The 16,814-nt window shown below is 35.7% G+C and overlaps 1 protein-coding gene across 1 annotated transcript in view; it reads right to left on the reverse strand.

The window, feature by feature from the left end:
• Window positions 1–952: 952 nt before the first annotated feature.
• Window positions 953–16,814, reverse strand: part of LOC127169522 (zinc finger protein GLIS1) — a 95,166-nt gene continuing 79,304 nt past the window's right edge. The window contains exons 10-12 of the mRNA XM_051116970.1: window positions 5,201–5,361; window positions 2,753–2,905; window positions 953–1,202 (exon numbers count right to left, since the gene is read on the reverse strand). Of these exons, the coding sequence (XP_050972927.1) occupies window positions 1,069–1,202; window positions 2,753–2,905; window positions 5,201–5,361 (448 nt within the window). The 3' untranslated portion in view covers window positions 953–1,068. The remainder of the gene's footprint in view (window positions 1,203–2,752; window positions 2,906–5,200; window positions 5,362–16,814) is intronic.

A 16,814-nucleotide genomic window follows, 5' to 3' on the forward strand; every position in this document is an offset into this window, starting at 1 on the left:
TTGAAACCTGAAAGGACAGTTCATCCAAAAATGAGAATTTTGATTAGTGGGATCCTCATCCTCTCCAAAAGGGGGCAGACTGTCCCCAAAAAATAGTCTACAGTCGTTTATTTTTTTTTTTCCTGCTCAGTTCATTATATGGCTAAGTCTAGTTCTAATAAACTTAAAAAATAAAAAAAAAGTTAAGGGAACATATGTAAATCATTTGCAAAATGTCTTGTGGTTTGATTCCCCAGTATATTTCATAGTGTTTAAACTGAATTTAATGATATTTGAGTCTGAGTAACACCATATTTATTTAGTTAAACAGTCAACATAATTACCACATCTAAAACATACAATGATGAGCGTTAGACTGCAATATTCAAGAGTCATTTATTTTCAGAGATTCAGAGATTGACATAATTATTAATATTAAACAAACTGTACATTTTATACATATGTTGAAAGTGTGGTAGATATTAAAGCCATCAACCATTACAAAATAAAGAACTCTGTTTATCTGGGATGATGACAACCAAATGACAAAGCAATACAAACATTTGCAAACATTCACTGACAAAACACAGCAACACTAAATAATTGTTTCCAACACAACAGCCAACAAATTCAAAAAAAGAGCTCTGAGAGGGAAATGTGGAACTCATCACTGATGAGCTGCGGTGGTTCTGAAGTTTCTATCAAACTGTTCCAAAGTCACAACAGGATCTGAGCTGACCAGCTGGATTTATTAAGGCTAGTGATGCCGTGATGACGACAAGGGAGTATCTCATGAGACTTGAAACATATCTTTCAAATCACTGAGAAAAAAGCACAATTTCATAACATCCACAAATAAACACCCCCCAACACAAAACCCTCTTCATTTAACCTTCATTTGTTGTGGAATAGCAGCTTTTTGCTTAGTCAACAAAACAGATATTTCAGTCCAATGAGGTGATGTAATCATGCATTTTAGGGATTTTTTTTTTAAAAAGTTGAATTGACAAGTTGAAACTGCAGAGGTGAAAAGAACATTTTGGTCTGAAAGACGACAATTGTATTGATGGCTGACAAGGTAAGCTGGTCCTATGTCTCTGTGTACACTGACGACATTTGGCTCAAGCCACGATCGAAGCCGCCCACCTGAAAGAAAACGCTCTCCTCTGTGCCCGGTGAGAACTGGCAGCCTGATCCTATGATGTCTGGTACCAAGCTGAAACCTTTGCATTATGAAAAAGAAAAATATGTTAGAATTCTATTAAGAATGTGCAAAAAATGTCCTGTTAGCTCATAATTACAGTTGAGGTCAAAAGTTTACTTTGTAGAATTTTCAAAATATTGTGTTACCAAAATAAAGGGGACATACAAAATGCATGTAATTTTTTTTTTTTTAATGTAGTACTGACCTGAATAAGATATTTCACATGAAAGATGTTTACATATAGTCCACAAGAGAAAATAATAGTTGAATTTAAAAAAAAAAAAATTGTGTGACCTGAAGGATTTTTCTGAAGAACAGCAGGCAGTTTAACTGTCCAGGACAAACAAGGGACTCATACACAACTATCACTAAACCTAAAAACACAGCTGTGGATCATTCAAGTAACAACACAGTATTAAGAATCAAGTGTATGAAAACTTTTGAACAGGGTCATTTTTATAATTTTTTTTTTCTTGTGGACTATATGTACACGTCTTTTATGTGAAACGTCTTATTCAGGTCAGTACTACATAAAAAAACAACATGCATTTTTTTTTTTTATGATTTCTCTTATTTTGGTAAATTAATGAACATTTTGCAGGTTCCGCAAGGCGTATGTAAACTTGCCCTAATGTGTAATGACATCTAACAATATCAATAATAAAAGGATATGTAGAGGTAAAGGTTTAGTCACATTTACAGTTATTTGACGAATTTTTGTGAATTTTCTCAATCCACAAAATTGCATGTCAGGGCAAAAGTATTGATGGCTAAAAACAGCTTTGTGAAGTAAGCATCGCTGGTTTTAATTTTTGGTTCTGCAATAGATTATTTTTGTTTTAAAGAAATAGACATTATTTTAGTGCCAATACAAAAATGAAACTGAGTTTGGAAAAAAATGAATCAAACTCTGATATTGTGCTTTAATGTCAAAAGCAGAGCTTTGAACCAAAAAGATTTCCTCATGCAGATTTCACAAAAGGTTTAGGCTGGTCACAAATGATCTGGTCAAAATCGCAGTATTGACCAACAGAAATCTGCTGGGTTTAAAAGTGACTTAATTGTGAGCTGTGCTACATACAACGCTACACTACTGAAATTAGACAATTATCTTTGCCAAAGTAATTATACCAAAATTTGACTTATGTGACTGATCTTTAAAGGGATAGTTCACCCGAAAATAAATTCTGTCATTAATTACTCAACCTCATGTCGTTCCAAACCCGCAAGACCTTTGTTTATCTTCGGAACACAAATTAAGATATTTTTGGTTATATGTAAGAGCTTTCTGACCCTGCACACAAAAAATATTCTTGTAGCTTCATAACATTACAGTTGGGCACACAGACTATTTTAACAATGTCCTTACTACCTTTCTGGGCCTGGAACAGTCTCAGTTGCATTGCTGTCTATGGAGGATCATAAAAGCTGTTGGACTTCATCAAAAATATCTTAATTTGTGTTCTGAAGATGAACAAAGATGCGGGTTTGGAACGACATGAGGGTGAGTAATTAATGTCAGTTTTCATTTTTGGCTAAACTATCCCTTTAAGAAGGGTATTTGTGTACCTGTGGAAGAGGTGCTGGTGGAACAGCTCATGTGGAAGCCATTGTGTGGGTTTGTGTTGAAGCTGTGGGACTCAGGTTGATGGCCGCTAATGGACTGGTCCATTCTGTAGCCGTCACCAAAATGGAAACAGCTCTGGAAGTTGCCACGGTAATCTGTGCACACATACCCAAACACAAAATAAAACATCAGAATAAAATGGCATTCAAATGTGGCTTTTTTCTATATGTTCAAATCTTAAAATAGCTCTTTAGCAACAGCAAAAACCACAGAAAGTCTGCATTCCTGGTTGTATTTCTATTTTTGGACTATTCCCCTGTTTCTCCGGGTTTGCTTCCAGAAGTGTTAAACGAGTAGTCTCTCTCAGATGGGGGTCTTGGATTTGAGGTGGTACACACATGTACATCTGTGTACTGACAGGGAAGTTGAGCATTTCTCTTTCACAGCAGTTCTTTTGACAGACAGCTTAGCTGTTTTGGACTAGGACTAGGTGGTTTTAGAGCAAAAGGCTTCCTCTTGTGGTTCCAGGCATTTTTTTCAGCCCACATGTTCTGGCTAACGCACACAGCACTGCAGAGGCTACGCCAGTTCTCATACTGATGGGACACTCTGACACGAAACACTCATGTGCTGAGATTTTTAAATGGGTATACTCCAATAGGTCACCAGTAAAGGCAGGCGATGGGCGCTGTGAGATTGGACTTGCTCAGGAAATCATTAATATTAAAGGATTAGTTCACTTCCAGAAAAAAAAAAGAATCCTGATAATTTACTCAGCCCCATGTCATCCAAGATGTTCATGTCTTTCTTTCTTCAGTCAAAAAGAAAATAAGATTTTTGAGGAAAAACAGTCTAGGATTTTTCTCCATATGATGGCCAATGGGTTGAAGGTCCAAATTGCAGTTTGAATGCAGCTTCAAAGGGCTCTACATGATCCCAGCTGAGAAATAAGGGTCTGATCTAGCAAAACGACAGTCATTTTCTTAAAAAAATTAAATAATATAATTTTAACCTAAAGCACTAGCTCGACCTTATGCATTACATAGTCACGCTGGAAAGTTCATGCATGATGGAGGCGGAAAGTACCGACCCAATCATGTCAGACCATTTTGAAGCTGGAGGAGAAAATAAGATGGAGTTTTTCGCCCTATCCTACCTTTCTGAACCCGAGTACACAGTTGAAGAACTAACCACGCATGACTTTTCCAACATGATTACATAATGCGTGAAGACATAGACTTGCAATGCAGAGCTAGTGCAAGATGAGCATTGTTGGGTAAAAAGTATATACATTTTTATTTTATTTTTTTTTTTAGAAAATGACAGATTTCGCTAGACCCTTATTCCTCGGCTGGGATCGTGTAGAGCCCTTTGAAGCTGCTTTGAAACTGCAATTTGGACCTTCAACCCACTGGTCCCCATTGAAATCCACTATATGAAGAAAAAACCTGGAATGTTTTCCTCAAAAACCTTCATTTCTTTTCGACTGAAGAAAGAAAGACATGAACATCTTGGATGACATGGAGGTGAGTAAATTATCAGGAAATTTTTATTCTGGAAGTGAACTAATCCTTTAAAGCTGCCTTATTATAAAATCAAAATCAAGTCCTTTTAATGGAAAACTAAAATGTTTATTATAAACAATTTATCTGTGCACATTTTCACCCTATAAAGCCTAACGCATCATATTTTATACATTTGATATTTGATTATAGAACTTCTATAGCCTCTAAATTATTAACATGATCAATACTTTGCAGAAAATAAAACCCTGTTGTAGACAAATAAAAGGCCTTTTAGTATAATTCTGAAAACATCCGTCTTCAGATTATGGTGCTCATACCTTTCAGCTGTGAAATCTTTACTGATTATTATGAAGTAAACGTAAGAATTACTTTTATAGTTATCAATATTTCAAGATGAATAAGACAAATCATGCTAAAATGTGAGTAAAAATATGATACATGAGACTTTTGAGGAACATTTATTTGTCCATCTCTCAGTCGTCATTGTATTGCATGTGCCCCTACAAAACTAGAGAGCTTTAATTAAAAAAATAAATTTCTTACTAAGACATTATTGGGAGATATAGAGTGCTGACTGTCATTTTTATGCATTTTATGTTAGTCTGCTATACTGTTATCAAGGTCTCAGAATTTCACCTACTTTTTGGTCATATAAATATGTATCAATTGATACATTGTTCAATTATGAAACTGGTGTAGAATACTCTCAGAAATTGCTAGTAAATTTCACAAATAATTACAAAAAAAAGAATACCATTTGAAGTTTTGAAGTAGAAAGACTCAGTATTTTCTTGTACTCCAATCATATTTGTAATTTTTTTTACTGTGCAGTTTTAAAACAGCCTAAAGGAAGTGCTAGACTTTTAATGCGTGTGAAGACTACCACCCAATAAAATCAGAGCAAACAAACAGGTCGTCTCGTACCCTCACTTGAAGGTAGGTTGTGGAAGGCGGTGTAGGGTTTATGGTGAGTGTGGAGGTGTTGCTGGCTGGAAGAAGAGTTCTGTTGCTTCTCTAGTGTTGGTGGAGGAGACGTAGTGGCCTTCAGCAGACTGATCCCTGGAGACAGCAAAGCTCCAGATAACCTGAAAGAGAGAAAGTGAATGTTAACTATTAAAATTAATGGTGGAAGATAAGCAGGCCAAAAAAAAAATGCTATAAAATTTCATATAGAGTGTATAATTTGTATTATGTGAGTCCTGTGAATATAGTAACTTTATAGCCTCACCCCATCCTTTAACCCTGAGAAAGAGCTGAGAGGATTACCTCAGAAAAAGAGTCACATAGCCTAAAGTGAAACATTATTTATTTATTTTATTCATTTATTTTTTATTTACTCTAACATGCTTCATCATTTTCCAATTCTTGTTATAATGGAAAGTCATGAGCCTGGTTTTGATTGAGTACAAGCCCATTCTTCACTCCAGATGCCACTTATACATAACATGCCCCTGACTTACTGTACACTGTGATGGCTTTGGGGAAGTTATGATAGCTTGCTCATGCTTGCACACAATGGAACAAATAAAGGCTTTGTTAGTGCCATTAGATGCAGCTGTCACAAGCAAGTCTTCAAATATGCAAAACCAAGTTCCAGCGAGACTCGCAGTGCCAACCCATCGGCCCTGTGAAGTCGTTCCTGCCCCCTAAGTCAAGGCTCTCTGCCTTTAGTGCACACATCAAAGAGTCATATTCTGAATTTCAAAAATGAACAGAGAACAAAAACAAACTCAAAAAAAAAAAAAAAAAAAAAAAAGCCTGTTTAAACAGAAGTATGACAAACAGATGCTTGTCACGATGTAGTTGTGGAGAGATACTATGAGGACATATACTGCTATAATGTAAGATATGGAAGGACAGAGGAAATGAACAAAGGCACTTTACTGATTGTTTACTCTTGATAATGTTCACACACTAATGTTCACTTTAGTACTTAAAAGACCTCATGGAATATATATTAGTGTTTGTGGCTTTTTCCACGGCTCTTAAAAGTTACAATATGGTATACAACACTACTGTATATGCTAGTCTGCTCCTAAATACTGAGAAAATTCATTAAACACTACCATTACAAAGTTTTAGTCATCACGATTTTTTAAAAGAAATTAATACTTTTAATGAGTAATTACACAATAAATGTACAAAAGCGACAGTAAAGACTGTTACAAAAAAAGAAAATAAATCTTAAAATGTATCAGTTCTCATAAAAATAGTAAACAGTAGTGGTGGGAATCATGTTGTACATCATGATCTATATCGATTCTTGGCATCACGATTCGATTTAAAATTGATTTATGATTTTTCGAATTTTAATCACGATTCACAATTTTTCCATCACGTTTTTTGTGCGCACATGTATTTAAAAACAACAACAACAACAACATTATGGGTAGTCCTGACACAAGAAATCAGTGTTTCCTATTAACCATTAACTTCCTAATAAATCAAAAATATTTTACACTTCCTATTAGGGATGTATCGGAATCCGATCATACCATGTTTAGAGAGGGAATGAGGTGTACTACGAAACCCCTAACTACCAGATGGAAGGAAAAAATATATATTTTGATGTTTTCTCTCAAAATTATATCACTGGGTAATTATACTGTTATTAATATGTGGGGCATTGAAATCGCTTTTGAATCCACGTTCGCTTTTTACTTTCGCTTTCGAGATTCGCAATCACACCGTGCGGCAGAAGTCCTACTTACCTCACCTTCTACAAGATTAGATGTTTAGTGGTGCTTAGGATCTGCAAATCATTCGCCATTGTCCTATCAGTCATCTCTTCTTACTCTGTTTATGTGGTAAGTAAAATACATATTTTGTACTTTAAAGGTGCAATAGGTGATTGTTTTAAGAAACATTTTTTGTTATGTCGGTTGAAAGTCTCTTCACATCCCAATAGCAATCATTAAGTTAAGTGGTCTGAATGTATTTAAATGTATATATTCTGTGGAAGCCGTAGGACCAAAAAATGTTCATCCAATCAAAATGTTCGGTCCGAACATTACGATAGGCTGTCCTACCTGCCTGTCAACATATGTATTTGCATACCTCTGCGCACCTTATTTGCGCAGACAGCATACGTCATCAGCGCGTTCACAAACGCTGTGCAGACAGAGCGAGAATGGCAGGCAAACATCAACAACCTGATCTTCCTTCCTGGTATTGTAATACTACTAACTGTACTATAAAGCAGAGGTCCCCAACCAAAGGGTCACGACCCACTACTGGGCTGTGGAAGAATCGATGCGAATTGCTAGAAGACTGAATCGCGATTAACATTTACATTTTTTTTTCTCCCCACCCCTATTAAACAGCACAACTGTTGTCATCATTGATGATAATGAGAAACGTTTCTTAGAGGCATAGCTCCTCAAGCCATCCTAGGTGCATATGACTTTCTTCTTTCAGACAAATACGATTGGAGTTACATCAAAAAATGTTCTGGTTCTTCCAAGCTTTATTGATATTCAACAGCCCAATAAAGTGCATCCATCCATCATAAAGAAGTGCTCCACACGGGTGGGTTAATAAAGGCCTTCTGAAGTGAATCAAAGCATTTGTCTAAGAATAATATCCATATTTAAAACTTTATAAACCATAATCTCTAGCTCCCGCTAACTGTTGTACGTGGGACCCACATTTTGTTTACAGGAGCAAAGAAAACAAAATTTTCTTTCTTTAGAAAGGAAAACCAGTCTCAGTCTGGCTTATATCAAAATCCTCCATCATTTTTCTTAACAAATCCTTGTTTTGTACTTCTAATTTGTGAGCGGTGTTTTGTTTTGCTCTCTCTCCTCTTCATATCCGCATTAGTCACCACATGTCCAGCATCATCCGCAGGAACGCCACTCTCTCACGTACACACGCATGACAGTTAGAGAAAGCTAGAAATTACTGTTTATAAAGTTTTAAATATGGATATTTTTCTTACACAAATGCTTTGATTCACTTCAAAAGGCCTTTATTGACCCCCCCCAGAGCTGTGTGGAGCAATTTTTATGATGGATGAACACACTTTTTTAGACTTCAAAATCTAAAGTAACTCTGATTGTATTCGTCTGAAAGAATAAAGTCGTATACACCTATATACACCTAGGATTGCTTGAGGGTGATGGTAATTTCCATTTTTGGGTGAAATATCCCTTTAAGCATCTGACCAAACCAGCATATCAATGACTGATGAAGGTTAATGACTGGAGTAATGGCTGCTGAAAATTTTTGAATGGTATTGTACACATTATTATTTACAGTCTTGTCTGTAAAAATGAAGCAAAAACTTTTTGTCTCTCCCCCTAATATCAACGCGCCAGCAAGCAGCAAATGTTTGTTCACTGCTTTGATATCAACTAAAGTAATACTGCCTATTTTAAAAGAAAAGACACAGGCCTTTCAATGTGTCATACAAACTAAAAAATAACTAACTACATAAACACATTAGTGTTTTTTTAAACAAAAGAAAATTACTGGCTTCACCTTTAGAGCATATACATTTAAACAGACACATTATAAATTGCATTTAAATTGCCTTTTGTACTATCATCCACAGAGTTAAGACCTAGCGAAGCGCTAATGTAAAATTTGGACTCCAATGAGCTGATCATTCTTTTTTATTTATGTTTCAGGCCTTGTGTGGGAGTGAAATTTCCCATCGTTCATTTGCCCAGAATCTGATAAGGACTTCCTTGGCTGTTACATCTGTTAGACCATTATGTCGTTTTTCACTGTTAGCCAAATACACATTCCAAGGACTCAGTTTCATCACAAGTGCTTAAAAAATATCCACAATTTTTTTTTTTTTTACTGTGCTCGGATGTAACCCCATGAGTCATAGGGCTCTTCTCAAACAGTCATGTCCTCAAAAGCTACACTAACATATTTCACAAGGCATGCAGCGAATATACGTTTAGGAATTAGTGTTAGCGGGCTAGCTTGTGTTCGTATGCAGGAAAGCTGTTCGGATCTAGTCGCTGACTGTGATCTGACGTGCGGCCATGTGTTTCTGCGGAGAGCACGGCGGCAGCGTTTCCCCTGGGAGCTGCTGTCAGCACAAGCTCAGGAAACAGTTATACTGTTCATATTTTTACAAGCAGCCTCTATGTGCAGCTAAAGTGAATCATGCTATAATCACTGCCAGCTGCTGCTCGCTAAGGCTCCAGGAATGAGGGGAATCTTTCATATGCAAGATTAATCTCTCCCTTCGGTATTTACCTTCACTGATCATCTGCTTTCACCTTCGCAGGCTCTTTTTCATGACTATAGAGCTCGTCTCTCACGTCATAAGAGCTTTGTATGGCCGCTGACCTACGGATCATCCGAAAGTTCATGTTCAGCTAATCTTCAAAAGTGATAGAAAAGCATTTGGCTCGCTCAAGTATGACACTTAAGTCGACCTCACAACGGATCTAAATAAGGAAAGAAAAGTACAACTGATGCTGGAAGACTTTTATATTGTTATAAAACATTTCTGTTTCAAATAAATGCTCTTCTTTTGAACTTTCTATTCATCCAAGAATCCTGGGAAAAAAAGTATCACGGTTTCCACAAAAAATATTAAGCAGCACTGCTTGATTGTGAAAAGAAATGTTTCTTGAGCACCAAAACAGGATATGAGAATGATTTTTTAATTCTTTTTTATTTTTTTAATGACATTTTAATTCGCATGTCTGCTTATTTACTGGCTTAGTGCTATGATAGGCATATTTAAATAATTTATATTACTTGAAGCACAAACATGCCAGTTTCTTTGGAAGCCCATTTCCACCACAGAATAAACACAATTCCGACTTTTTTTTTATCTCACAACTGAGAGTTTACATCTTACAATTCTGATGTTTTTCCTCAGAATTGCACATGAACTCACAATTGAGTTAGAAAGAGCTCGAAAAGTCAGAACTGCAAGATATAAACTCGCAACTCTGAGAAAAAAAAAGTCACAATTGTGAGTTTATATCTCGCAATTTGGACTTTATTACTCAGAATTGCGAGTTTAAATATTAGAATTCTGAGCTTTTGTCCTCACAATTGTGAGTTTATATCACACAATACTGACGTTTTTCCTCAGAATTGCGTAATACAAACTCGCAATTGCGAGTTATAAAGTCAGAACTGCATGATATAAATCACAATTGTGAGAAATAAAGTCAGAATTGAGAGATAAAAACTTGCAATTCTGACTTCTCGCAAATCCAAGTTTGTGTCTCGCAATTCTGGGTTTATATCTTGCAATTCTGAGGAAAACAAGTCAAAATTGTGATTTTATATCTTTCTTTTGTTTTCCTCAGAATTATGATATAAACACGCAATTGCATGTTGTAAAGTCAGAATTGCAAGATGAAAACTTGCAATTCTGAGGGAAAAAAGTCAGAATTGTGATTTTATATCTTTCACTTTATTTCTCAGAATTATGATATAAACTTGCAAATGCATGTTATGAAGTCAGAATTGCGAGATATAAACTCTTATAAATCCAAGTTTTTTCTCGCAATTACAAGTTTACATCACACAATACTGACTTTATAACTCACAACTGCGAATTTACACCACGCAATTCTGAGAAAAAAATACTTTATATTCAATGGCGGAAACAGGTTTCCATAAGTTTCCATGCAACTGACCCTTCGCAAAGACGCGTCCCCTTAGTTAATGCTGCTATGTCCGACAAGCCATGGCACTCTCACACCACACATCATGTTCTCACAAGGTGAAAAATACATTCAATGTGTCGTGACAGATCGCTGTAGCACCTCAGTTTAAGCGTTGTTGGATAAAATAGCAGATTCGGCATTGGTCAGATAGCCTGTCAAAAAATGTAAAATAAAATGTAAAAAAAACCAAAGAATTTAAAAAAATAATTAAAATAAGATTCAAGTTGTCTATTGATCACAGCGGCAGTAATTCAACAATTTATAACCACAACCTCCACTCAGAACTAGCAAGATGGGGATTTCTGCAATGCAAAATTGTATTTATCACAGATTTGTTGCGGAGCTTCTGAATTGGATGTTTTGAGTTAAGAGTGATGGTTTAGGAAACTTTGGTCCACTATCTAAAAAAAGGCAGTGAGTCGACTTCACAGTAACTTCAAAGCATGATGACCTAACCCTTAATAGTTTGCTTGTGAACAAAGTGTTTACAAATGGTGTTTCTTCAAAGTAGCAGATTGAGTAATAAAGGCAAAGTGCTTAATGCTGACTGTGATTCAGTGAATGTGACTCCATGGAAACTTGTATGAATATCCCAGAGCATCGCTCAGTTGACATGAGTAAGTCCTTACTCAGCACAGCAGACGTGATTCAATGAACGTGACTCTTCTGAATATGATTCACTAGACGTGCTCCATGTTAAAGAACATATACTTTACAATACGTCTGGCTCAGAAAGTAACCACTAAAAGGATCAAAGAACGATAGTCTAAATGGGACATAGCAACTTTGACCACAAAAAAGAAAACGAAAAAAAATCATGTTTATGTGAACAAACCATTGGGGGTTTGAAGTTAAGTTTACACTGCTGACACACATTGCAAAGTTACATTTTGGATGATGGAATAATAGTGTTATTAAATGCAGGCTGCGAGCTTCACGAAAAGCGCTGTCGTTTTCAAACTCCGTAGTGTCACGTTCCAGTTTAATCCCTGTTAGAGGGGTCAAAGACCTTACAAATCGTGCAACAGAGGTGCTGCTTTCAGAGGCGAGGCAATCCTTATGCTCAAACAGACACAAATCCTCTAGGAGTCGGCTGGAGACAAAATAGATCAAGATGGAGTTTTTTTTTTTCCTCCACATCCTTTTTGAATGAAGATTCATGAAGATGAGTGCTCTGTTCCCAGTTTGTCTTGTCTCACCTGTCAGGTTGTGTTCCACTGGGAGACGGCATGTATGAGAGAGCGTGGATATCCCCTGTACCTCACGTTAAGCTTTTCTGATTGAAGAACGAAGTGGCCGCTGACTTGGCACGGGTCGGTGGGAACCTTTCTGGTTCTGGTTAGCAAACTAAAGCCACTCGTGAGAGATCAGGCCCTTACTGATCCAAGCCTATTGCTCACTTCTAAACACTCAAAAGCTGAAGTGCTCAAACGCTCAATGTGCAGTCAAGCGGGGAAATTAGCTTAAGATACAGTGTATCAGTGCAGCTACTGTTTAGATCAGGGGGCGATAGTGAAACCTGCTGAAATGAACTTAAGATCAAGGAATTTGAGTCTTTTTGACAATATTTTATGACACTAGTCAGTGTTTTAGACTATAGAGTATATATATATGTAAATTAATATATATATATATATATATATATATATTTACAGACACATACACACACTACCAGTCAAAAGTTTTTTAATGAGAAAAATTAAAAAAAAAAGAAAAAAAGTTTCTTCCGACCACCAAGCCTGCATTTATTTGATCCAAAGTACAGCAAAAACAGTAAAATGTTGAAATATTTTCACTACATAACTGTTTTCTATTTGAATATATTTTAAAATGTAATTTATTCCTGTGATTCCGAAGGTGAATTTTTAACATTATTACTCCAGTCACATGATCCTTGAGAAATCATTCTAATATTCTGATTTGCTGCTCAAAAAAAAAAAAAGATTTTTTTCAAGTTTCTTTCATGGATAGAAAGTTCTGAAGAACAGCATTTATCTGAAATAGAAATATTTTGTAACATTAAAAATGTCTTTATCTTCACTTTTGAAGCATCCTTGCTAAATAAAAGTATTTCTATAATTAATTATCCCCGCCCCCCCAACCTTTCTATCTTTCTATTTATCAAAGAATCCTGAAAAAATGTACTGATAATAATAATGATATGAAAATGTTTCTTGAACAGCAAATCAGCCTATTAAAATGATTTCTGAAGGACCATGTGATGCTGACTGAAGTTTTTAAAATAACTGCTTTCTGTTTGAATATATTTAAAAATGCAATTTATTCCTGTGATCAAAGCAAAATTTTCAAATTCAAATCTTGAATTTGAAAATTTTGCTTTGATCACAGGAATAAATTGCATTTTAAAATATATTCAAACAGAAAGCAGTTATTTTAAAAAAGTAGAAATATTTCACAATATTACTGTTTTTGTTGTATTTTGGATCAAATAAATGCAGTTTAGAGTAACTAATGTTTTTTTTGTTTGTTTGTTTTTGAAGGAATGGTCCCTTATGCTTACCATTTATTTAATAAAAATACAGTAAAAACTGTAGCATTGTGTGATATTATAATCAACTGTTATACATTTAAATATATTATAAAATGTAATTTATTTCTGTGATGACAAAGCTGAATTTTCAGCAGTCATTACTCCAGTCTTCAGTGTCACATGACCTTTCAGAAATCATTTTAAAATGCTAATTTAATGCTTAAGTATTATCAATTATTATTGGTGCTTAATTATTAATATTTGTTCTTTTTATCATTGTCACAAACAGCTTTTGCTACGTATTTGTTTATTATATTTTCATGAGAACCATGATACATTTTTCAGTATTCTTTGATGGATAGAATGAAGGGGGTGGAAGTGCATTAATTTGAATATTTATTGATAAATTGTTAATTTTTCTTTTTTTCTTTTCTTTCTTTCTTTTTTAATATTGCTTAACCTAAACATTTGAATGGTAGTGTATCATGGTTTCCACAAAAAAAAAAAAAAAAAAAAAAAAAAAAGCACTAAATAAGCATATGAGAATGATTTATGAAGGATCATGTGACACACTGAAGACTGGAGTAATTCAGCTTTGCCTTGACAGAAATAAATTACATTTTACAAAAATAAAATAGAAATTATTTGAAATTGTAATAATTTACTTTGGCAATCACAAAAGACTTCTTTCAAAAACATCTCACCAGCCACAAATTTTTGAACAGTAGTGAATATAAACGCACTCCAATAAAAAATATTACATTTTTAATACCCTCTCGTTAATACACACCTGTTTCTCATTACCATTAATGTACACAAAAATCAGCTATTCCTAATTTTACTGTAAAACTGTCACCTACAAAACATGCAAATGAAGCCGTTGAGATGCCAATGCCACCCATTAAGCCCCTCGGCCCTCCAGCACATTTCTCTGAGCAAAAGCCGAACACTTCTGCCTCTCTCCATCTCAAACTCCACACAACGCTAAATGTATTTTCACTGGGATATTTTTTAATATTAGCTTCAAAAAATGACACTTGTATTTGCGAAGTAAAAGGAGTCTAAATGGGCCATTTCAGCCAGGGTAAACACATTTAGCAATGAGGTCAGAGGCTGCAGCAGTGGAGTCAAGCAAGTTAGATAATTTTGTCAAAATGTTTAACGTCCTGCTAAACCATTTGGGAAAAACAAGAGCGGCAGCTGCTGTTGACTTTGGCAGCCAAGTGTATACTCTAGGCTTTAAACATGTAAATCAAAATGCTCCATCTTCAAATGTAAGTAGACGTTTCATACCTGGTTAGTTGTAGGTCCTGGCAGAGATGTGGCGTTAGGTGGATGGCATAAAGCGTGCTATATGTGCGTATACATTTTTGATTGGGAACCCCAACGCTAATGACTTCCGCAAACAAGACGACGCCATTTTCTTAACGCTGTGTTGTGGGGAAGTTATAATATTTCAGCTGACTAGGCGGATAAACTACTAGGTTTTAGGCTACATATATTCGTTACTTCCAAAAAAGTTCGCGTCCACCTTCATTTCATGCTTTGCGTGAAGGGTGTGTATAATCTTACGTTTTCGCAGACTTAAACCTTTAGCATCAGTGAAAAACAGTACGTTTGAATATGTCATCGTGACCTTCAGCGCAAAAGCATATAGAGTTACATGCGTATCCCCTGAGCTGGTTTGTTCAGCTCTCATTCCTCTCCCAAGTAGCAGTAATTGTTTGTGGAGCTTTAAAATGGCTCGCTAATTTTCTTGAGCTTTTTTGCGTTCTTTCTGCGACCTGGAAAAACAGCTCACCTTCCAAAAAGATTTTAAAGAACATGACAACTCACTGCTGCCTAGGCACATTTCATAGATGTTGGGGTATTTAGCTAGAAATTGACGTATCCAATGGGCTTATGCTAACGTTACAGTCACTTTGATTCAAATTTCAGGCTGAGAAATAAATAAATAAATAAATAAATAATGTTTTTTTTCTCCCTGGAAATCAAACCCACAATCTTGGGGTTTGTTAGCGGTGCTCTACCAGTTGAGCAAACAGGAAGAGAAAAAGAACAAGTGAAGGAGAAAGAGTTGTACAGCTCATTATTGTTTCAGTAGAGTCATGTTGTTTACAAGCTCTTGAATAAGTTGCTATTCTCAGATGTGGGTGAATTAGTTCATTTACTTAACACTCCACTTTTGCTTTCATTTAACTCTGATAAAGAACAGAAAAGTCCTATTTGAATCTGAGGCTTTAAAAGAACAGATTTTCTCTCCGTTTCCCTTACTCATTTCCAGCATCTCTGTTTGTCACTATGCACATTGTGCATCTTGATGACACATTGGATTTGCAGCTCTGGACTTGGCTGGTCCAAAGGGAAATCATGGTTTTTTAATGGGAAACATGCCTCAATCCTGTTAGGGACATATTAGGCTTCATTGTATTCCTCCTCTGAGCGTTCCAGAGCGCTAAACACAGCCTGAGGACAGAGAGGTACGCTCGAAAATCTTTTTTGGGAACACGGCCCTGCTTTAATTACACAGCACTGACACCTCCAAACTAAAGCCAAGAGCACAGAGTTGGTTTATGTTGTGTTAGGGTGACATTGGTTTAATCTAGATTTGTTGGATAAATACACACTGAAGCCAGAGCAAGGGAAGAGCGCAGCCGCACGCATCAAATGCGTCGTAGGGTGTGTGTTTTAGGAGCGTGTTACAATGAAAACAAACCCTCTGTATGGACAAGGGAAAAATCTGCCGGTGGTGCTTTGGATGGTAAATAAATCCAGGCCCCTAAATCAATACGGTTCTTACACACAGTGAAAAACACATTAGACGGCACACATTACCAAAGAAAATCTCCCTTTATGAGAAAAACCATGCAGCACTGCAATAGAAACAAGATCCTGGACGTGACTAGTTATTCCACAGCAGTTTGATGACATCAAAAACCACACATGCTTCTCCTAGTTATTAGGTTTTTACAAATAAAAAAGGTTATTATTATTCAGGTGTATTTTTTAAGACTGCTTGTTACACCAGTAGGTCGCGACAAATCACATTTTTTACGAGTGAGTCAATGAATCAACTCAACTGATTCATTCTGACACACTGATTCATGCAGAAATGAAACAAGTGACTGTCTTTATGAGCAAGTCAATAAATCATTCCCTTAATTAGTTCAAGACATTAATTTACACTAGAAAAAGTTTCTTTATGAGGAAGTCAATTAATCATTTATTCAAAATATCAATTTATTCAGGAATTAATCAAAAACAGTTTTTGAATTAAAGCCCATAGGGCAAAGTATGAGTAGTATGATAGTATCCTATTCTGAATTCAGCCACTGTTTCATTTAAAGACAAAAGTGACCCTGAGCGATTCAAACAATTCATTTAAAAACAGAGA

Source organism: Labeo rohita, chromosome 8 (genome assembly GCF_022985175.1).
Source record: "Labeo rohita strain BAU-BD-2019 chromosome 8, IGBB_LRoh.1.0, whole genome shotgun sequence".
NCBI classification, from domain to species: Eukaryota; Metazoa; Chordata; class Actinopteri; order Cypriniformes; family Cyprinidae; genus Labeo; species Labeo rohita.